The 21,014-nt window shown below is 54.8% G+C and overlaps 1 protein-coding gene across 3 annotated transcripts in view; it reads left to right on the top strand.

Moving 5' to 3' along the window:
- The window catches only part of KAZN (kazrin, periplakin interacting protein), a 185,230-nt gene that overhangs the window by 110,977 nt on the left and 53,239 nt on the right, over window positions 1-21,014 (top strand). The window contains exon 3 of one of the 3 annotated variants that reach the window (XM_080564092.1): window positions 8,336-8,513. The exons of 1 other annotated variant lie outside the window; for it this stretch is intronic. In XM_080564092.1, the coding sequence (XP_080420218.1) occupies window positions 8,336-8,513 (178 nt within the window). Of the gene's footprint in view, window positions 1-8,335; window positions 8,514-17,321; window positions 19,675-21,014 lie in introns of those variants that run through there. One more of the 3 variants, XM_080564093.1, reaches the window with a different exon arrangement.

Below are 21,014 nucleotides of genomic sequence, written 5' to 3'. Positions count from 1 at the left end.
CCGGGCTTTTTGGTCGAGTGGGCTGGAAGGAGCATAAATAACCCCATATTTTAATAGCATCTGTCCCAACAGCTGTCCTGCACACACCTCGGGTCGTGCCTCATCTCTCGGGCTTCACCTCCCAGGTTTTGTCGTGCCTGCCTCTGGCCAAGCTGTGCTCAGCGTCTCGGCACAGCTCCGCCGTGGGCTTTTTTTGGTGGGGAGAGGTTTTTTTCTTTTTGTGTGTGTGCTGGAAGAAAGTTAATAACGTGAAAAATTGCCCTAAAGCAGAGTGCTGCGTTATGGAGTCACTAACTTTATAGGATAAACATATTACCCTCATTCAGGATGTGGGTATCGGAAAAATTAATAGCTCTGTGGATATATATATCTTTGTATCTATAAAATCTACTGACAGGGAGCAAATACGGGAGCTTGGCAGCTGTCCTGCTCTGTGTAATTGCCATGGATGGGTTTTACATGCATCACCTTCCTAACATCCCCCTCCTACCAGCTGGGCCAGCTGCGCAACTGGAGGCTTGTCCTGAGGAGCCCTGGGGTGATGGATGTGCTGGTGCTCGGTGATGGATTTAGAATTTTCTAGGGAATTTATCTCTAAAAAAAAAAAAAAAAAGCGTTTTGCATCCCTGTTTTTTCCCTGTCCTCTCTGACACCACCCATAGCATCCCCTTTTTGACGGCTATATTCCTGGCACAAGAACGTCAGCTTTCCTTTGGATCCTCCTTGCTCCACCAAGCCTTCATGTGAAGGCATTTCCCTTTGCTCCGGTCTGCCAGATTTTGGGGAAACTTCCCAGCTTTCAAGAAAAGCTATTAACAGTATCAGTAATTTTCTCCAACTCCTTTTCACTGCGGCTTCTCCCTGGCCCTGGGCATCTTGGAAATAGCTTTCACCCGGGCTTGCTGATAAGGCTTCCATCCTCCTTGCTATCAGAGGCCCAAGCTCCTTGCGATGTGCCGGCTGATGCCCGCTGCTGTCAGTCTAGGACTGCAGATTACTCACAGACCTGTGGCAGCTCACAGCCAGTCAGATTTATCTCAAATTTTACCCCAAAGCAGAGGAACTGATAAGAAAGCCTTGACCAGCCTGGGGATGCCGGCAGAGCAAAGCACCTTCCTTGCTTTTATTTCGGGACACGCCAGAAGCAGAGCTTGCACGGACGAAGGTGCAGATACTTTATGGGGTGATGTAAAGCTGCTCTTCCAGACCCAAACCAGCACCCTAAATGTGGAGGTGAGGGAAGGCGACCCCTGGCACCGTGCTGCCCGGCGGATGGGGATTGCTCCACAGGACGTGCCTGGCTTCCCCAGGCACTGTGCTGGGGAAGAAGGAGCAGTGGGAGGCACGGGGATGGTTCTGGGTGTTGGGGCTGCCGGACAGCAGACACAAAGTAAAATGCCCGCCTGAGCTGACAGCACCTCCGTTTGATCTCTGCCACGGGCTGACTTAGGGCCAGAATTCTTCAAAGGCTGCTAATCGCCTCGGTATTGATTTTATACTGAGATGCTTTATCACGCTTGCGGTTGTGGGTTGTTGGTTTTTTCTTTTTTTTTTCTTTTTTCTTTTTTTATATAATCTATGTCAAAAGCCGAAAGGACTTGCTTAGGAGAAGCACGCCCCCTCCTCTCCCGTGGCTGGGTGCTGTGTCTGGGTACACTGACCACCAGTGGGTTTCAGTAAGAAGCTGCCAGTTAGCCAAAATGGGTGGTGGTGCAGTGTCTAAACAGTGGTTTTTTGAACGCTGCCCTCAAGTAGAAAATGTGCTGAGCCTGTCTGAGCCGAGATAGCACCAACAGCCAGGCCCCCGCGCTTAAAGCTCTGCGCTCCCTGCTTTTTAACCCTGCTCGCTGCGCCTCTGGCTGGTTCATTTTGAAGCTCTACCAAAAATGCCCATCGCATGGGGATGAGCGCTCCCGAGCACAGGGCTGCATGCGACCATGAACAACGCTGCAATTATTTAGCCAACATTATCTAGGTGTATTTTTAGAGCTTTCGTAATTTAGTGGGAAATGCAATCACATGTTTGTCATCTTATGCAATACAGGGTTAGTCCACCCTGCTGGTAGCAGCTTGTGGGGGGAAAGGAGGCTGGTTTCCCATGTGTTGTGCCCTTCCAACCCTGTTTCCAGTTTGGTTTGCTGGGGAGGGAGGGAAGGGCTGTTCTCCCACTCATTTTCCCCAGGATATTTTTGACCACGGTTGCACTGGATGGGTGCAGGTGTTTATTCCTACCTCCTGCCCAATTCAGGGCGCGGGTCTTGCCTGTGATCTGCCAGCCTCAAGCAGGGGAAGCATCTTAGAGGGTCATGAAAATTCAAAGGCATCTGAATTTCACCCTGCCTCCTGCTAATGTCAGGTCTTGATAGGAATTGACTTCACAGGACAAAGAAGCTGTCAGGCGAATGCTGATGCTGTATTAATGGTAGGGTGCGATGACCCACCCAGCGTGTCATCCTCGTTGCCAAAGGAAACACAGAGGCAACCCATAATCACCTTTCTTGCATCTGCCCCACTAACACCTAATTTAAGTATGTATTTGTCTGCTGATTGATCACAGGATTTTTTCCTGGCACCTATTATCCTGCTATCTGAGTGGTTCAGAATCTCCCTATTCGTTTAAGTTTTTATGGGATCCTTGTAATAGCGGCTGAGCAGCTGGTGAATTGGGTCTGCAGAGCAGATGTCTCCGTGGACTTCCCGTTCTTCTCTTCCCAAGAGCTGATTCCTTGCTGTGGGACTCGATCTCCCAAATCACCCCTGCACTTTTGCAAAAGCCAGCCCCGTTTTTCCCCTCTCATTTGTGACCGGGGAAGGAAGGCGAAATGGCATTTAGTATGGACTTTGCTTGATGTGCATTCTCTTTGCTTCTTATTTCTCTCTTCACGTATGGAAAGGTATTTTGGAAATTCAAGCACTTTTACCAAAGTAGCATGCAGCTTTTACCATTGCTACCAAGCACGAGGGTATCGTGCATGCACGTTTTGCTCTGCATGCCCTCTCCTTGCTCCTGCTTGTGCAGGATACGCGCTTCCACTGCAGGCTCTTGTGGCCACCAGCGTAAGGAAGCTGAATTATCCCAGCACCATCATTGCCATCACCTCTCCATGCCACGAACGGAGCATTTCACGCGTGGTTTGCAGCAGGGGATGCGTCCAAACAGCAGGATGGAGTTTTGTCGTGGTATAGATACCGACCCTGGGGACGAGGAGGAGGTCATCCTGCAAAGAGCTGCAGCACCCCAACAGCGTTTGGCCCTGCTAGTTTCACCAGCTTAATTCCCCTTTCAGATGCATACGGAGTAACCCTGATCTGGCGAGGGGTGTGTAATGGTTCCCAGGTATCAGCTGGGGAGAAGACCTGGTGTCTTCCCATAAAAGTTCAAGTCTAGGCTGGCCGTACAAGGATTCATTGGATTGCTGCAATTCATTAAACAAATGTTGGGTTTAACAGAGCTGCACATAAAGGCTGGTGCCATCGATGCGCTCAGCTGTGAAATATGCTATGGAAGTCATTTGTTTGCGAGGGGGCTCAAAATCTGCTTCCTATTAACATAAAATGGGTTTACTGGAGACAAATCCCTCGGATCACATTTTTCTCTGTTACCCCTTCCCAACGGGATTCCTCCAGGTTCGCACCGCGGTAGCTGCGATGTGTCTGCGCCGGGCAGTTAGGGTCTCGGGTTGCTTTTGCTGCGTTCACCTCCTGTCTGGCCACAGCAAAGTAATTCCCCCAGTTCGGGGCACTTTACGACCAGGAATGGCGTTGTTTCAGGGGTCCCCTCTAAAGGCCAATGGGACACGTTCACCCGCACATGAGCTGGGATGGGGACGTCTCCCTGGGGCATCGTGGGGCAACCAACATCCACCCCAACGTGGAACCTGCCCATCCTTGGCTAGCGTTTGATCCCCTTCATCATATAATGTATTACTTCAGTAATTTATAAACTGAAGCACAAACTTTTTGGCTTCGGCACATCCGCAGGGCTTGCGTTAGGATGCCGCGATAACTCCAGCGGGGGAAGAAAAGAGCCGGTGCTCAATACTTTAAGAGCAAGAAGCGGGGGGTTAAATGCAGTTAGGAATACACAAATAAAAATGTGACCTTTGTAGACGGAAAAAAATAAATGTAGACTTTAGCAGCTATTGTAACTTGGGTGGAAATAGCTTAGCAGAGCCGTGCTAGAAAAGTTCCCTAACTTCAGGCACAAGTTTGCTGGCCTCGTGGACGGTGGCATTTTTTTGGGGTGTGCTTTCTTTGCGAATAAACGGCTGCGCAGACGCCTCTGGTGACATTTGGGACAGGCCAAATGACCGCTGTTGGCACTGTGGCAGGGCAGGGCCCGGCGAAATGGAGGAGCAGCTCAGCCCCCGGGTTCGTCCCAGCCATGGAAATTAAGCTCCAGAGGCTGCGTTGGAGGAAGCTGGTGATGCTCGCTGCCTTTTCAGCTGGGAATTGTTACTGCAAACAGAGATACGTTGAGCAGATGAGGAAATAATGTAAATACACCGACAGAAGGCATTTTTTTTTGTGCTTGTGGAATGACACACGAGCAGATAAAAAGCCATCAGCAGAATTTACATAAGCCCACACAATCTCAGAGGTCATCGTTCTGGAGGACGACATGTAGAAATTCATTTTTATTAAATTCTGGCTGATTGTTTAATTGGAAAAGAAAGGATTTAATTGAATCAAGTCAAAGGGCCATATTAGATTACGTTCATTCCTAACACAAAAGGCTTTCTCCATTTAGTTAAAGCGGTTCCTTTGCATACTGTACATATTAAACTACAAAAAGCGGTGATCAATAGCAAATTGAAGAGTCTGGAAAGCCTGAGCAGTGCCCGCGTGCTGCCCAACCCTTTTCCACCTCCTAAACCTCCTCACCTTCCCTTTACTCAACAACTTAGGCTGAAAGGAGAGCAAGCAGGGTGGGCAGTATTCTCAAACCTTCCTCCATCCGTGTCTATGCCATCCAGGTATTCTTAAGAAATAGCAAGCTGGAATGTGATGCTACTACGGGAACGTCGCCCAAAACTGAGGGGGTTTTCAGGATTTCAAGGATACCCTTGCAGAAAGATCCGCACCACGAGGGACTCCCATCCCTTAGGGACGCTGAGGAGCTGTTGCGCACCCAGTCAAAGCTAGAATAATACCAAAAAAAAATAAAAAAAAAAGCAATTTGGGGAAGTAATATGTTTCTGATTTTGTCTATTTAATTAGCTCTCAATTATTTGTTTTTGTTAATTCAACACTAATAGGAGAAAGGGAATAAATTCATTTCTTAATGCTTTGTTTCATCCCGATCTTGAGGACTTAAGCAAGGGTTTCGCCTTCTGAACAGGAATTAGTATAGCCCCAAGTTATCCTCCGGTATGGTGCTTGCAGTGCACCTCGTGGTCGTGGTTCCAGCCCCGGAGGGAACCCAGCAAACCCCACGGCGGAGGCGGTGCCGCTCAGGTGCACGCGGCCAGCCAGGTCCGGGCTGCGCTGCCTGCCGCAGAGCTCGCCGATGCCTCGGGATCGCTGCATGCTGCGGTCAGGGGGAAGCTCAGAGAAACCAAATCCTGCTTTGAGATCAAAATCCATTTTAAATGGGCCCAGCTGTTCCCTGCAGGGACAGGAGGAGGTGCACGGAAGGGCAGAAAATCTTCGGAGATGTCTTCAGGCTAATCTCAAAAGGACTTCAAGCAATAAGGGAGATTTTTAAAGCAAAGTTATTAATACATAGAGTCCACAGCAAAGTTTAAGGATTTTTTGTTGTTTGTTTGTTTGTTTTAGGTACCATACACTAGCACAGAAATTCTCTTGCATTGGTAAATTTAAAAAAAATTCAAGCGCTGCCAATATAGCAACTCAACCAGGCTGTTATTGGGGTTAGGCTAAGAAGCTCAAGTTGGACTTTGCTTCAGCAGCTGAATGTGTTCTTGGAAGACTCAAATCAGTTTTAACCTGACTTTTTTATGATAAAAATAATGTGCCTGTGCTTCAAAGCTGACCGTTCAGATTTTATTCAAGTGCAATGCCCAAGTTTTTGCATATTTGGCGCTGCATTTGCACAGGCAGGTGATCTGGTTCCGTACAAAGCCGTCTTGTTTGCAAGCAGAATTTGCAGCAAATAAAGATGCAAACCGGGCATGAACCCGGGCATTTATCTCAAATCCAATTTCTGCATGTGCTTAAAGAACTTCACCTCTTGCACGTGTAGCTACAGGGAAGGAACAGAATGTAAGAAAGTGCATTTGTTCCCCTTGTGGGTTCTTCACCCACCCTTTGGGGCACGACACGTGGTTTTTATCCACACGTGTGCGCACACACACATGCACGCACGTGCTTGCTCTGCAGCTCTGGGCGAAGCTACGCTCTGTCCCTGTGCAGCAGCCAAAGGCGCGCCCCAAATTCCCAGCTCCTTCCACCAAAAGCCTGGGTTTAGGCAAGCATTGGAGGGTCTGCTGAGTCCCTACAGATCCGGGCAGGGCTGTTTTCCCCTTTTTCCAGTGGGGTTGGGATTTTCCCTGGCTCCCCACATTTGGCTGCCTGCACACAGGTTGCTCCCCCCCCCCCCCCCAAAAAAAAATCCTTCCAGTGGGATTCCCCCCCCCCAAAAAAAAAAAATCATTCCAGTTGGATTTTTTTTATTTTATTTTCCGGTCAGCCCATTTTGCCTCTGCCTGCTGCGCACAGCCTCGGGGCATGGCCGTGCACCCGAGCCCAATTAGCAGAGAGCCGCTTAATTAGCGCTCCCGGGAGCACCTGGCAGCCCGGCCGCACTGCAGCGCTCCCCGCAGCATCCCGGGGGGGGGGGCACGGGACAAATGCAGCGGCTGCCGCAGCGCTGCCCACCCCAAAATCCCCCCCACCCCCCAAAAAAAAAACCACCCCCCCCACCCCTCGACCTTCGCACACCCACTCCGTGCTGGGGGGGCTGCAGGGGGAGCAGCAGGTACGGGGCAACCCCCCCCCCCAAGCAATTCTGTTTCCTGTTGCACCCCCCTTGTACTTGTGCTGTTGCCCCGTAGCACCCCCCCTTATACATTGCTGTTCCCTTTTGCCCCCCTATTCCCTTTTGGGCTTTTTTTGGGTACCCCCCCGCACAGCCTCCCTTCCCTTTTGCACCCCTTGCACTGTTCCCCCTTTGCCCAACCCCGTTCCCTTCTGCATCCCGTTTTGCACCCCCATGCACAGCCCTATTCCGTTCTGCACCCCCCTTTGCACTGCCCCCCTTGCACAACCCTGTTCCCTCCTGCACCCCCTTAAACCCCCCTTGCACAACCGTATTCCCTTCTACACTTCCCTTGCACAGCTCCCCTGTGCCCAATCCCGTTCTCTTTTGCACCCCCCTGACACCCCCCTTGCACAGTGCTATTCTCTTCTGCACCCCCTTTTGAGCCGCCCTTGCACAATCCTATTCCCTTCTACACCCCCCTTGCACAACCCTATTCCTTTCTGCATGCCCCTTGCCCCCCCCCACAGTCCCCCCTTGCACACCCCTATTCCCTTTTGCACCCCCCTTGCACTGCCCCCCTTGCCCAACCCCATTCCCTCCTGCACCCCCCCTTTGCACAGCCCTATTCCCTCCTGCACCCCCTGACACCCCCCCTTGCCCAACCCCGTTCCCTCCTCCACCCCCCCCTTGCACAACCCTATTCCCTTCTGCACCCCCCTTGCACAGCCCCCCCGTGCCGAACCCATTCCCTCCTGCACCCCCCCCCTTACACAGCCCTATTCTCTTCTGCACGCCCCTTACACCCCCTTGCACAGCCCCCCTATGCCCAGCCCTGTTCCCTTCTGCACCCCCCTTTGCAGAATCCCATTCCCTCCTGCACCCCCCTTACACCCCGTTGCACAACCCAATTCCCTCCTGCACCCCCCTTTGCACAACCCAATTCCCTCCTGCACCCCCCTTACACCCCCCTTGCACAACCCAATTCCCTCCTGCACCCCCTTGCACCCCCTTGCACAACCCAATTCCCTCCTGCACCCCCCTTACATCCCCCTTTGCAGAACCCCATTCCCTCCTGCACCCCGTTGCACAACCCAATTCCCTCCTGCACCCCGTTGCACAACCCAATTCCCTCCTGCACCCCCTTGCACAACCCAATTCCCTCCTGCACCCCCCCTTACACCCCCTTACACCCCCTCGCTCCCCCCTCTCCCCCCGCTCCCTCTCCCCTCCCGCCCCCCAGCCCCTCCCCTCTCCCCTCCCCTCTCCCCGCCCCTCCCCTCCCTCTCCCCCCGCCGCTCCCGCTCTCTCACCTCTCTCCTCCTCTTCCTCCCCCCCCCCCCCAACTCCAACCCCCCCAACCCTCCTCCTCTCCCCCCCCTCCCCCCCCCCCAGGCCAAAATCCTGCACATGATGGACGACAACAAGCAGCTGGCGCTGCGCATCGACGGGGCGCTGCAGGCGGCGGGCCAGGAGGTGACGGCGCTGCGCGCCGAGCTGGCCGCCACCGGCCGCCGCCTGGCCGAGCTGGGCAGCGACCCGGCCATGGAGCACGGCCCGCACAGCGCGCAAGGTGGGTGCCGGCCGGCCTCGGTGAGGGGGGGGTGGGCGGGGGGGTCGCGTGGTATCGGTGTGTATCGCAGCGCGTTTTATTTTTTAGGACCGCCCCCCCCCCCAAAAAAGAAGCGCCGTGCCCCCCTCTCTCCCCTAAAGCTGTACCTGCTGCCCCCCCCTTCTGCCCCCCCCCCTTCTGGCCCCCCCTTCCCCTTGCCCCCCTTTCTCCCCTAAAGCTCTACCTGCTGCCCCCCCTTTTTAACCCCCCTTTCCCCCTTTTTAACCCCCCCTCCCCCCTTTTAACCCCCCCTCCCCCCTTTTAACCCCCCCTCCCCCCTTTTAACCCCCCTTCCCCCCTTTTAACCCCCCCTTCCCCCCTTTTAACCCCCCCTTCCCCCCTTTTACCCCCCCTTCCCCCCTTTTACCCCCCCCTTCCCCCCTTTTTACCCCCCCCTTCCCCCCTTTTTACCCCCCCCTTCCCCCCTTTTTACCCCCCCCTTCCCCCCTTTTTACCCCCCCTTCCCCCCTTTTTACCCCCCCCTTCCCCCCTTTTTACCCCCCCTTCCCCCCTTTTACCCCCCCCTTCCCCCCTTTTACCCCCCCTTCCCCCTTTTACCCCCCCCTTCCCCCTTTTACCCCCCCCCAGCCCGATTTACCGGTTTCGTAATTGGGGAGCCGGCCGCAGCCATCTTCTCCCCGCCGGCATCGCCCGGCCCGGGGGGGCTCCGGCCGCCCAGCCCCGAGCTGCCCCCCCACAGCCCACGGGGGGCAGAAGTTACCGGGGGGGGGGGGAGGATGAGGACACACCGCTTCCGTGCCCCCCCGCCCCCGTTCGGGTGCTGTCTGCCTGGGGGGGCCCCTTCTGCTCGGCGAAGCCCAAACCCGGCGGGATCCGGGGTGCAGCCGCCCCTCGGTGCTCCCCAAGGGGCTGCGGGTGCCGGGGTCATCCCGCCCCCCCGGCTCGGAGCCGGGCTGGGTTCCCACCTGTGCCCCGGACACGGCTCTGGGGGCGATTTGCTCGGTACTTATTTACTGGCGGGATCGGCTGGCACCATGCAATGCAGGTCGCCCTTCGGTGCTGGTCGCCTTTCGGGGTTTGGGTGGTTGGGGGGGGGTTGTTAAAGGCAGCGGTGCCCTCGGCGGGCATTGTCGGCGGCTGGTGGTGTCGATGCAGCTCGGTTTGGAGGGGTTCCTTCGTGGGTTTGTTCCAGCCAACCTGTTGGGTTCGGCTGTGGCGAGGGGGGGGTCCACCTGTTCAGCGGGATCCATCGCCAGGTGGGGCCAAGCAGGAGGCTGGGGGGGGTGCCGGGGTGCTGGGGTGCATGTCACGGTGCTGGGGTGCGTGTCGGGGTGCCCAGGTGCGAAGTTGTGCCGGACCCCACTGCGCATCGCGGACCCGGACCCCCTCCCATAGCCCACTTGGCCCCCGTTGTCCCTCTTCCTGCCCATGCAGCCGCGGAGGGTTGAGAGCTGGAAGGGCAGGGGGAAACCCTTTGGCTGCCCTTCCCTGCACCTATTGCTGCGGGTTTGGGGTTTGGCTTGGGTTGGTTCCTCTCCAGGAGGCTTCTGCGCGTGTGTTTGCGTGGAGGGGCAGTGCCTCTGCTCGGCAGCACGCCCCGGCAAGGGAGGGATTTGGGGTGGCTTGCCAGGGGTCAGGGTTTCATTTTTTTTTTCTGTCCTCAGGGGTTTTTCAACCCATTGGGTGATGGAAAAGCACCTCTTCGGTTTCCTTTGCTGGCAGCATGCTGGGAAACAGTCGGTGTGCTATAACAGCGCTGAAGAACTGCGCTCCGTTCCCCAAAGCGTGCGTGTTCCCGTGTAATAACCCCTGTAATAAACCGTGTAATAACCTGCTTTGGGGTCCCAGTGGAAATACCAGCTGCCGTAGAGTGCCAGGAGCAGTCCCATCCTTGGCTGGGCACCGGAGCGGTGCCTTTGGCAGGGCAGGAGGCCCTGGAGGACTCGTTCCAGCCTCCAGATTTAAGCAGGCAAATTTTATCTTGGTGTGCTGGGGGCCAGCGCCAAGCCCGCGTAGCTCTGGATGTGGTTTTTTTTCCCTTCCCCACGTGTTGAAGAGCCTGGTATTTAAAACACGACGTAGCCAGCCAAGGGGAGGAATGCTTGGTCTCAGCAAAAATAAAAAACAAATAGACTCCGTTCTGGGTTTCCTTCCCAAATTTTATACTGTTATTCATCCGTGTTCTCATACATTGCCCTGTGCCTGCTTCTATAGGTGGGCCTGATGTATCTGTAGGGAGCCTTCTGTTCTCCAGGGGTTTCAGGATGATTTCAGAAGGATGGGGTGAAAATGAGTCCGAATAAGTAGAATGAGCTGTGTAAGTAGGAGGGTCGCTGAGCTATTTGGTTTAAGCCCACGTGCTGTGGGAGAGCTGGAGGCTGGTAAGCGGGGTGGGCAGGCACCAGCCCGTGGGGATTTAGGGTTTGGTGGTGGTGCTCAGACGGGTGGTGGGGGTCTGCTCGTGGCACGGTCCCCCCAGGTGCCTTTGGCCGTGGTGGTCCTGTCGCTGCCACCGCTGCGGGTGGGCGCGCTGGGTCGGTCCGGAGTTAGGTGAGCTGAGGGAAACGCGGGCCTCCGTGCTCAGCTCCCTCAGTAATTAATGCTGCCTTGGTGAAATGTGGTGTTCCCGTAATTACGGTGCAGCTTGAGACAGCTCGAGGTAATAACTCTGCTCCTTTTGTGCATACCGTGACTTCTCCCTGCTATAACGTGCCATCTTTGCTCGCACGCGGGCAGCGGTGAGGTAACGCTTCGAGGGCTTTTTTCTGCAATTTGTAACAAAACTGGGAGAATTCGGCCGAGAGAGACGGACTGGGTGGTGGGCGTGCATACGGAGGTAGGGATGAAGCCGCGTGTTGTCACAGTCCTTAGCGTGAGCGTTAATCATCTGAACCCCTTGCTCCTGGCATCTCGTTTTAAATGGCGAGTTTTCTGGAGACGTATTTTGGCCGTAGCATTATCTAGAGCTGGATGCAGGGCGGTATTCGTGTCGCTGGCTCCTTGGGGGGCTGCTCTCGGTGCTTCTGGGCCCGGGTGTCAGAACCTGCGTGGCCCAGCTCTGGTTTGCATCTCAGGCGTGGTGGGGACGTGGGTGGGTGGCAGAGCATTGGAGAGGGCGCCGTCGGGGCTCCGTGACCCCCTGGCACGCCAGGGTGTGCTTCTGGCCTCCTGGGTGAAGTCCTTTGCTGAATCGATGCTAGGGTTTTTGATAATTTTGAGTAAGAGCAAGGTCTCTGGGGAAATGAGAAGTTTGGGGAGCAAGGACAGGCCGTGCTGAGCCAAGCGCTTGGGCCATTTCACCTGCTGCTTTTGCTCTCCTCTCAGCGTTAAATGGAAAACACCTTAATTAATTAATGTTGGCAAAGCGCTTGAAGATGTAAAGTGCAATCAATAGCCAAGTGTTATTAATAAGACCTCGATCAGCGTTTGGCTCATCTCGCTTCCCATTTCAGCGCGTCGGTGGCACGCAGCGCTTTCTGTGCCAGGGTCCGCTGGTGACGGTGGCGGCGTTTGCGTGGGTGCTGCCAAAATTCGGCTGGAAAGGGAGCAGGAGTTGCCCCCTGCTCCTGCAGCAAGGGATTCCTCCTCGCTGTGCGGCGGTCGCGGGCACGTGTGGTCACGTCCTGGCTGTAGCGATGCCGCTGGGCCAGGAGGACCTTTGTGCTCGTGACAGCCTAAAACAGTTCCCTCTTGTTCTCCTTGATCTCTGTCCACTTCCACTGCGACCGCGCAAAGACTCAGACTTCTGCCCAGGAGGCGAGCGGTTACCTCGGTGCTACTGCTGTTTTGCGAATAATCCTCTGGGGCTGGTGGAAATGTGCCATTTTCATCTTCCTGGGGCTCTTCCCTGCTGTCCTTTGTTCTTCCAGAGCCTGAGAGCTGGTGTTGTAAAATAAATAAATAAATAAATAATAATAAAAAAAACAAACTGAGGAATTCGGATGCTGCAGTCTGGTTGGATATCGGAGCGGTTTTGCACTGTGTGTGTCGCAAGATCAAGGTCTTGCTGTGCTATTACTATTACAGCTGCACGTGCTGGGAAATAAATGTGTCGTAGTAATATTCGCGTGGTTGCTTTAGACTCAAGCATCTGGCTGCAGCTAGCACTTCAGGTCCCCGTCACACCTTAGGTTTTGAAGATGTTAATTTAAAGCATCTTTATGCATCTGGAGTCTTTCTATTCAGAAGCCTCGTTTGGCGTGGTTAGCGTAAGGTTTTTGATAATATTTAGATTTTCGTTCCTTTAAAGCCCGACCAGGGGAGTTTTCATGAAGCGCCTGAGGATGAGTGAGCTCGAGTAAACTCCGAAGTTGGAGAAGGACAGGACCCAGGATTTCTGGCTCCCCAGCTTGTAGCATGACCGTGAAGATGTTTGGTGCTAGATTCACAGGAGAGGGAGATATAAGCAGGCTCTGGTCTTAATCTTGGGGAAGGTTAAGTGCGATTTTTTTTCTCTTGGATTCGGCCACTCGGATAATCACTGGTGGGTCTGGGCGTCCCCCAAAAGGGCAGTCCTTCATCCCGCTGCTTACCCTTCGTTACTCCGGCTGCATCGGTGAACTCAGCATTCTCTGGCACTGGGGCCAGAGAAATCTGCATCCCCAATACGAACCTCTCCAGGTTGCCCAAACCTGGATATTTATCCTCTCCAGGTTGCAGCAGGGAAGGAAAGGCCTTGCCCAGCCCGTAAGCCCAGGTGCCACGAGCCTTTCCTCCAGGCGCCCGCGCTGCTCGGCCGCCACCGAGCAGGGCCGTGGCACACGGCGTTAATCGAGGCACTGAACTTCAGCGCGGGCACGGTGCGCGGCAGTGCTTCCGTCTGCAGCTTGTTAAAATTCAATTCTCGTAATTCCTTGTTGACAGCGACGCGTGAGATAAGGGAGCTGGAGGCTGACGCAGCAGCTTGCACAAGCAGCGCGCATGGGGCGTGCGGAGCTCCGGCGAGTCAGCTTCCCGAAGTCCTCCTCGCCGTCGTCGCTTGTTTGGACGAGTTGTTGGCTTCGGGGAAGAAAGGAGGAAAAACTCATCCCAGCCCTCCCCCGATCTAACAAAGGGACGTGGCTTAGGGATGGGACTCGATCATCAAGGTCCTCTCCAGCCCTGGTGATTCCGTGATCCTAGCGGGGCCATTTGAGGCTGGGGCGGTGAGAACTGAGGCTTAGTGACAGCCCCTGAACCAGGGGGACGTGGGATGATGCCAGAGGTGTCGATGAGGCTGGTACGTGGCTGGGAATGACCAGCTTTGCCCATGCCTTTGGGGGCGACGCTGGCTGGAGGCGGTGGCCCCCCATCTGAGCCCTGGTGCCTGTCAGCCTGGCTCCCCCCGCACAGGTCGAGGAAGGGGTCTTGCTTTTCAGCCTCGGGTTTTACGAACGAGCAGCACCACGACTGGTGGTGGTGGCAGGGTGGGAATGGTATTTGGCATCAGTGAGGTTTTGGAGTGATGTGCGGGGTGTGGAGGAAGCAGGCAAGCACGGTGCCATGCCAGCACCTCCCTTCAGGTTTTCCTTTGGCTCCTTTTTGCAGCAGCGAGCAAAACCCTGAGAGCTGGCGTTGCTGATGACAAGTAGGTTTCTGCAGAGCAGATGAAGCAGGGTTGTGCATCTTCTGCAGCACGGCAAAGCCACGGGCGGTGTTTGGATTTTGTAAGCGAGCCTCTCTCTTCATTTGCCTTTTATTTCTTACACAAACATGGCATTTGCAGAAGTGGACGTACCTTTGTGACCGTAAAATGCCATACAGCGGCTGCAGGCACAGGAATGTATGAAAAAAAGAAAAGATAGACCCCAAAACCAACTTGGTTCTGGATATTCAGGGGGGAAAAAAAAAGTTATATTCTTTTTTTTTGCCAGATTTTTCCAGCGATGGCCATCGTGGCTCTTTCTGCAGCACTCGGAGGCGCCTGGTGGCACCTGTATTCACCCAAAACCCTCAGTGCAACTTGCTGAGTCCTGGGACGAGCGGTCAGCACGCGCTGCCTGAAACGAGCAGCGCGTTAACGCGCCAGCTGAATTTCTTGGCCTCCGTACAGCAGGAGGGTTTCCTGTGCTCAGCGCACGCGGGCAGGCGCATCATTTAAGCACCAAGATGATGATAGATGAGTGCTGGCAGCGCACCCGGGCGCTTGTGCTCCAGCCCGTTATTTTTAAGCAAATTGTCCATCATCCTCCCCTCAAAAAAAAAAAACCAACACAAATCGTCAATCCCATCAGAGGGATTTTTTTTTTTCCAGGATGTTTCAGATTGCTGGGGGATGCCGTTGTAGATCAAAATTTGCTGTTGGCATACGGGCACGGGAAGCGCGCCCCTGTTTTCGGGGGAGATGTGCAGCGTTTGGGGTAGCAAAAAAGCAGCAAATGGATTTGAGGAAGAGGTTTGAGGAGCTGAACTTTGATGGCTGGGTTTAGGCAGTCTAGACGCTCTCTTTAAGTTGCAGAAAGGGGAAAAGATCATGTCAGAAGATACCTAAAGAGAGAGCTGTGAAGGGTTTAGTGGGCTATGCTGAGATTTCCAGTAGGAAAATGGCCAAATTCAGCTGTGCTCTGAATTTTAAAGAGCTGCTGCTCTGCCGAGGCCAGCAGGAGCTTTGCTGTGATTTTGGAGCGAGCGGGACTGGCTCTTCCCGGCACCTTCCTCCCACCATACCTATGCCCGAAACTATTTTTGCTCCGTTTCTGACAGCCATGGGAAACGTGTGGGAGCAGAGCCAAGCCGCTTGGCTCTGGCGGCGTCCCGATTCCCTCTTGGAGGAGGAAAGGAGAGGAATGAGCTAAGAGGGCTGTTCCTGTGCCCTGACTATACTGCGAAAGTCAGCGGGGCAATCTGATTTTTAGCACGGCCCCATAACCTGTGGCATGGGATCTGGGCACTGGGTTAGGGGGTGTATTTCCCACTCCTCGCTGCGCACACCCGAAGAGCTGTTCTGGAGCGACTCCTTTGGGCCGTGAGGAGAAGGAGAGCCCAGCTCTGAACTGCTGGGTGAGGGCTGGCAGCGTGATTTTGTCATTCTGGCCAACAGCGACACGTTCAGAAACACAACTTCATCCTGCAGCCACCAAATATTCCCCCCCGTGTGCACTGGCGTTGCTGTTTCGACTAGACCGAAGCACACCCAGTTCTTTGCTTTCTGTTTGTCAATTATTGCATTATCTGCTCAGGCAAAGCCTGTCGTTTCCTCCACCTGCAGGTTAATTCCGTGCGCTTTCCCACCCCCTGTAACGGATCCGGAGTTGTTAAGTGCCCGTGGCCAAATTCCTCGTCATTTCTTCCCTGCTGCAGCCGGGGCTGGGGCAGGAGCAGGGTAACCGCTTCCGATGGAGACGCGGTGCGCTCCCGGTGCATTTGCATCAGGTAATTGAATCCGCAAAGATCAGCGCTGTCATCCCAGCCAAGGGAGCTCGTTTCCGAGCCACGTGGGCTTTCGTTCAGATGGGCTCTGGCTTCCTGAACTGGCAGAGAGAGGTCCAGAAGTGGAGGCTGGCCGAGAGGGCTGATGGAGGGAGGTGCTGTGTTTCCGCGGAAGGCAGGACCGGTGCGGCCGAAGCCGTGCAGCCCCCCTGGGAACAGCTATCAGATTTACAAGGTCACGGTGACAGGGGCCTGAGAAGCAGGAGAGGGCCGCCTAGTTAGTTTAAGGGCTGTATTCGATACCAGGAAGGTGTCTTCTGGGCATTGCAGTAGAAGCCAAAAGGTTATTGCAGGCGCGATGAATTCGAAGGGATCCAGCCGGTCGCAGAGCATCGGCCTCGGAGGGGAATTTCTGTAAAGCCCTTGAGTCCTGGGGATGCTTTTGTAAACCCGCTGCCTCTGTGCAGGTGCGGGATCTGCAGGGGGGGGCTCCGTGCGCTTTGCCTTGCCCCCACCTTTGCAGAGAGCCTTTGTACGCGCTGCTCCTCCCCAGGCATTCACCATTTCCAGGGTATTTTGGTAAATGATCTCATCTAAGGCATCTCCTGCACATCTTATTGCGGTGCTTTCCGAGTGCATTCGTTAGGGACCGGTCTCATTTGGGGGGTAATTCCTCTGATGGGTGCATTTACTCTGCAGCGGCAAAACTGCTTTGATTCAGCAGGTATGGTGAGATGAATGGAAAGCACTTTCCTAAATGGCTCTGAGTATCTCGTAGGTTCCTTACGGGTTCTTTTCATTTAAACAGCGCCGTGTGATCTCGGGCTGAGGTTTTTGGAGATTTATTCGATGCTGTTGTGGTTTTAGGGGTAGAGTGCTCCCTGTGCTGCTGTGGTTTGCCTGCTGTGCCCAGCGCAGCTGTAGTTGCTGAAAGTTGCCCGATGCCAAATCCTGATATATTTGTGATCGTTTTCTATTTGTTTTACTTAAGAGGCAGGAGAAAAAAAAAAGGGGGGGGGGGATAAAAAAGCCCGGAGAGCTTTGCCTGTTAATTAGTCTGACAATAATTTGATAATGACCACAGTGCAGGATTAAAAACCCATATGCAGATAAAGCATTAACTCTGCTTGCTGGCAGCATTAAGGGCTCCAGATAACATCAAAGGAGCGGAGCCGGCTGGTGTGTGTCGACGACAGCCCGTCGATAGCCTGGTATCAGCAAGCACACCTCTGGCCTCGTGCACCGAGCCCAGCCAAACCAGGCCTGGCACTGTCACGTTATCCAGCAGGTGGGAATATTGCACGGGGCCAAACCCAGTAAGTCCTCAGTACTGGGAATTTTGGGTGACCCGCTCCATTCTTTGCCATCACTCGTGGGGAGGAAAGGTCCCGTGGGGGGTTTTGGCACCGGCGTGGCTGCAGGGAGCTGCCCCGTGGCTTTGTGCTTTTGGGTGGGCAGATACTTGCGGCAGGAGCTCGGGCCGGGTCCTTGAAGTCACCCAGATACCTGCAGAATTGCCGGTGTTGGGTGCTCCAGCACGGCCTGAGCTGGGAGCCACTGAGCTTTCGGCTCCTCTCCAAGGAGGAAAATGATCCGCGCCTTGAGGAGCTGCCCTGGTCGACGTGGGTCCCTTTTGCTCACAGCTGCATGTAAGGACTGCAAGTGGGGAATATTTTGCTCAACTGCAGTTTTTGGGAGGTCTCTCTCATTTGCTAGCTCGTTTTTGGTCATTACCAGAGCTGCAAGTACAAGCTTATTTTGCAGCAATATTTTCCTGGACTTGTATTAGCAAACGAGCATCGATGTTTTTGGGCCGATACGGAGAGGAGCAGAAGTGGAAGAGTTGGAGTGATGCCCTCAAGATAATTTTGTACTTTGCTTGGTATCAATAGCCTCTGACACCTATCGGACCAAGCATCTAGAGGGAGAAGGGTGAATTAGGCTGGCTGCAGGTGGATGGCACGAGCGGACGTCATCGGTGCCAGAGCTAATCGGTAGGAAACCATCAAACACACGCTCGTTCCCCTGGGCTGTGTTTTCAGCATATCTTGAATTTCTTTGTGTGCGTACGCAGTTCAGAGGGTAATACCATCAATTAGACCAACAAGAAAGACTAATAAAAACCTATAACCCTCTATAGTATACCAGGTTTATCCCTGATTAGCAGGGTTGCTCTGATCTCATCGTAAATCTGTGTACGTGTCATTAGGAGAGCAGTATTAAATTGGTAATTAACGTTGCCAAAAAGTTTTCATCATCCTCTCTGTTGAAAAAAGAGGAGAAAATGGTAAGGAAAATACCACAGCGTGGAGCATGGGGCGGGTGGAAGGTGGAAGCACGAAGAGCGTCCCTTGTTCCCGTATTAGGGAACGTTGTTCCTGTATCGGTGGCGAGAGGAGGTGCAGGAGTCAGCAGATGCAGCCCCCATGTGGATGAGCCCCCCGGGGCCCTTTTCAGCGTGCACAGAGCATAGAAAGCCTCCGAGTGTGTGTGCAGGGCTCCAGGAGTGGCGGCATGAGGTATGGGAGCGCATCCAGAGTGGAGCAGATCCCACAGATCCCGGTGCAGCTGCTGCACACAGCGCTGCGTTGTATCCGTGCGCTTACGCTTGGGCTGGGTAAGCGTTGTCCTTGGCAGCAGGCAGCCAATTTTTTCCAAATTTGAGCCAAAACTTTTGCTTGGCTAAGCAACAGAAAGCCAGTCTTCAATCTCTGCTGCATTTCATAATGGTAAAAGGGGAAGAAGCAGTGTGCAGGGAGCTCGAACAATCGGGGCGCCTTGCTTCCAACAGCGCCTGGAGCCGCTGCGCCATCCTGACCTGCTGGGATCCGCCTGGGCGGGCGCTTTCCTTCCTGGCTGTTTATTCAGGCAAGCAGCGACTTGCTCCATCCCTTAGTTTGCCTCTTAGAAATGATGATGAGCCGGGGAGATTTCCTTTATTTTTTTTTTTAATTTTATCTTATTTTTTTTTAAACGGTGGAAAATGGTAGGACGGGTAGGAGGCTTTTGCCGCAGATGCTAATTGCTCTGGAGTTTTTTCCGTGCTTTTCGTCGGCGCTGCCTCCAGCTCGTTCGCGTGAAGCCGCGCTGCCGTGCGACCTGTTGCACAGCCTCTCCGTGTGCACGCCGTGGGAACGATGGATGGAAAGCAGCCGCTGCCCTCCCGCTAGCAGCCGTTGATGGAGGCAGGCACCGGCATCCCGCCCGCTCGCGGCCGAGAAGCTAGCGAGGCGTTTGCTGGTTGCAAACGTTAAATCGCGAGCCGGGGCGGGTTGTCCCTCCGACAGCTCCAAGGCTTGTCCAAACGGGTCGGAGCGGAGGGCTGGCTTCTTCCCAGGGTGTTTTTTTTCGACATCTCAGGAGGAGGGGAGCGGCCCTCGTCTCTCCCCGCCGCCTCGAGGGTGAGCTCGGGCTCCAGCACTGCCGCTCGGGGCAGGAGATGGGAGGCGAGGTGATCCCACCCACAGCCCTAATCCTTCCCGCTCGCTACCTCATCAGCTTAATTAAGGGTTGCGTTGGGTGAAAGCCGTCCTGCTTGCGTCACGTTACGTGTTACGCGTCTGCCAGCCCAGCCTTTTCTCAAGGGTGTTCCCGGCGCTGCTCGTTGCCCAACGCGTCCCCATGACCTGCTCGCGGAGGCGCCTCTCCTGTCCTCGCCCTTGCGCGGCTCGGGGTGTCCCAGCTCGCCTGCCCAGCTCTTCCTGGGGCTCCCTGGGGGCTGCGACCCGCTGCCAGGACCCCTGCGGTTGTGGATTGCTCCAACAGGACCCCGGCGTGGAGCTCTTCCAGGCTTCAGAGCCTCCAGCGCTCCCAGGTGAACAAACCCCAAAGGCATCGTGCTCTTTATTAACGCGTTCCCCCCTTCGTTAGCAATTAAACAGGTTCTCCTGCGCCCCTAGGAGCTCCTGGCCGGCCAGCCAGGTGGAGGCGCACAGGGGTAAAAGAAAAAGAGGCTTGCCCACCTCGACTTTTGCACAGCTTGGGGCTGTTACAGGGCTTCTTCCGAAGCTGCTGCTGGCTGGATGCGTTGCCCTGCTTTGATTTTCGGTTCCCGATGCTTCTGCTGGGGTTGGTGGCACGCCCGGAGCGTGCTGGAGAGCTTCCACTGTGCACGCAGGTGTCACGGGTGGGGGCAGCTCCGAAGGGCCTTCGGATGCAGGTAGGGCATCCCCACGGCAGGTCTCCCTCCTCCATTTTGAGCTGGTAAAAATACAGTAAAAATACGGGGGCTTTCCAGCCGGAGCTGTTCCTGCTGTGTTCGTGTCTCGGTGCATTTCGTCCCCTGGCTCCGTGTCCCGCTCCGCAGGGGCCGTCGTGGGTCCAAGCAGCGTGACCAAGCCCAACGGCACGTTTGGTTTATCTGCTGTTAATGCCCCGGGTGAAGGGGGAAGCACCACGTTAATTAGGTTCACAGGGAAGCACCACGTTAATTAGGTTTGCAGCCAGTGAGGAGCTTGGAGCCCAGACACCGGGCGGGATGTGGGGAGGGCGCTAAGAGCGAACGCGGGCGTTGGGCCTCGGGCTGAATGAGAGTTTCACCCTTGGCTTTGGGATCTTGCGTGTTTTTTATTTCTTTTTGGGGGTTTTAGGGATGGAAACAGACATCTGGGCTTCACCTAGGGTTGTTTTTGGCTTTGTGTGCGGGCGTTTTGTCTCGTTGTGTGCCCACACCGGGCATACGAGCTGCAAGCAGGCAGGAGGACGCGCTTCCATTTCAGCTCAGACCCAAGATGGTTTTTTTTGGGCACGTACCAAAATCCCCGAAGTCCAGCTTGGTTGGTTAGCGTCTCTACAAGGATCTGCTCGTGCAGCCGTTCCTGCAGGAGATAAGAAGTGCCCGGCCAGGCTCACGACCTCGGTGTGCGTGGCTGCGTGCTTCGAGCCGGCTGCAGGGGGGGGCTCAGCCCCTGCCCACGTAGCGCTGCCACCCCCTCCCCTCTTCTGCTTCCTAATCGTATCCAGCTGCAACGCTGCTAGAAGTGAGCTCAGACGGAAAATATTTTTGTGCAAAAATGTTAACGCGTTTTTTGGAGGTGGAAAGCCTGTTTTGTTGTTGTTGTTTTTTTGTTTAGGGGTGCAGCGGGGTGCTCTGGGTGGCTTCAGTTTGGTGGCATCTGCCGCATCCCAGCCGTGCTGGAGGCACGGTGGCGCTCA

This window comes from Anser brachyrhynchus (assembly GCF_964034855.1).
Source record: "Anser brachyrhynchus genome assembly, chromosome: 21".
Lineage (NCBI taxonomy): Eukaryota > Metazoa > Chordata > Aves > Anseriformes > Anatidae > Anser > Anser brachyrhynchus.
Note: the sequence above shows the minus strand (reverse complement) of the source record. Positions and strands in the feature narration are given on the sequence as shown.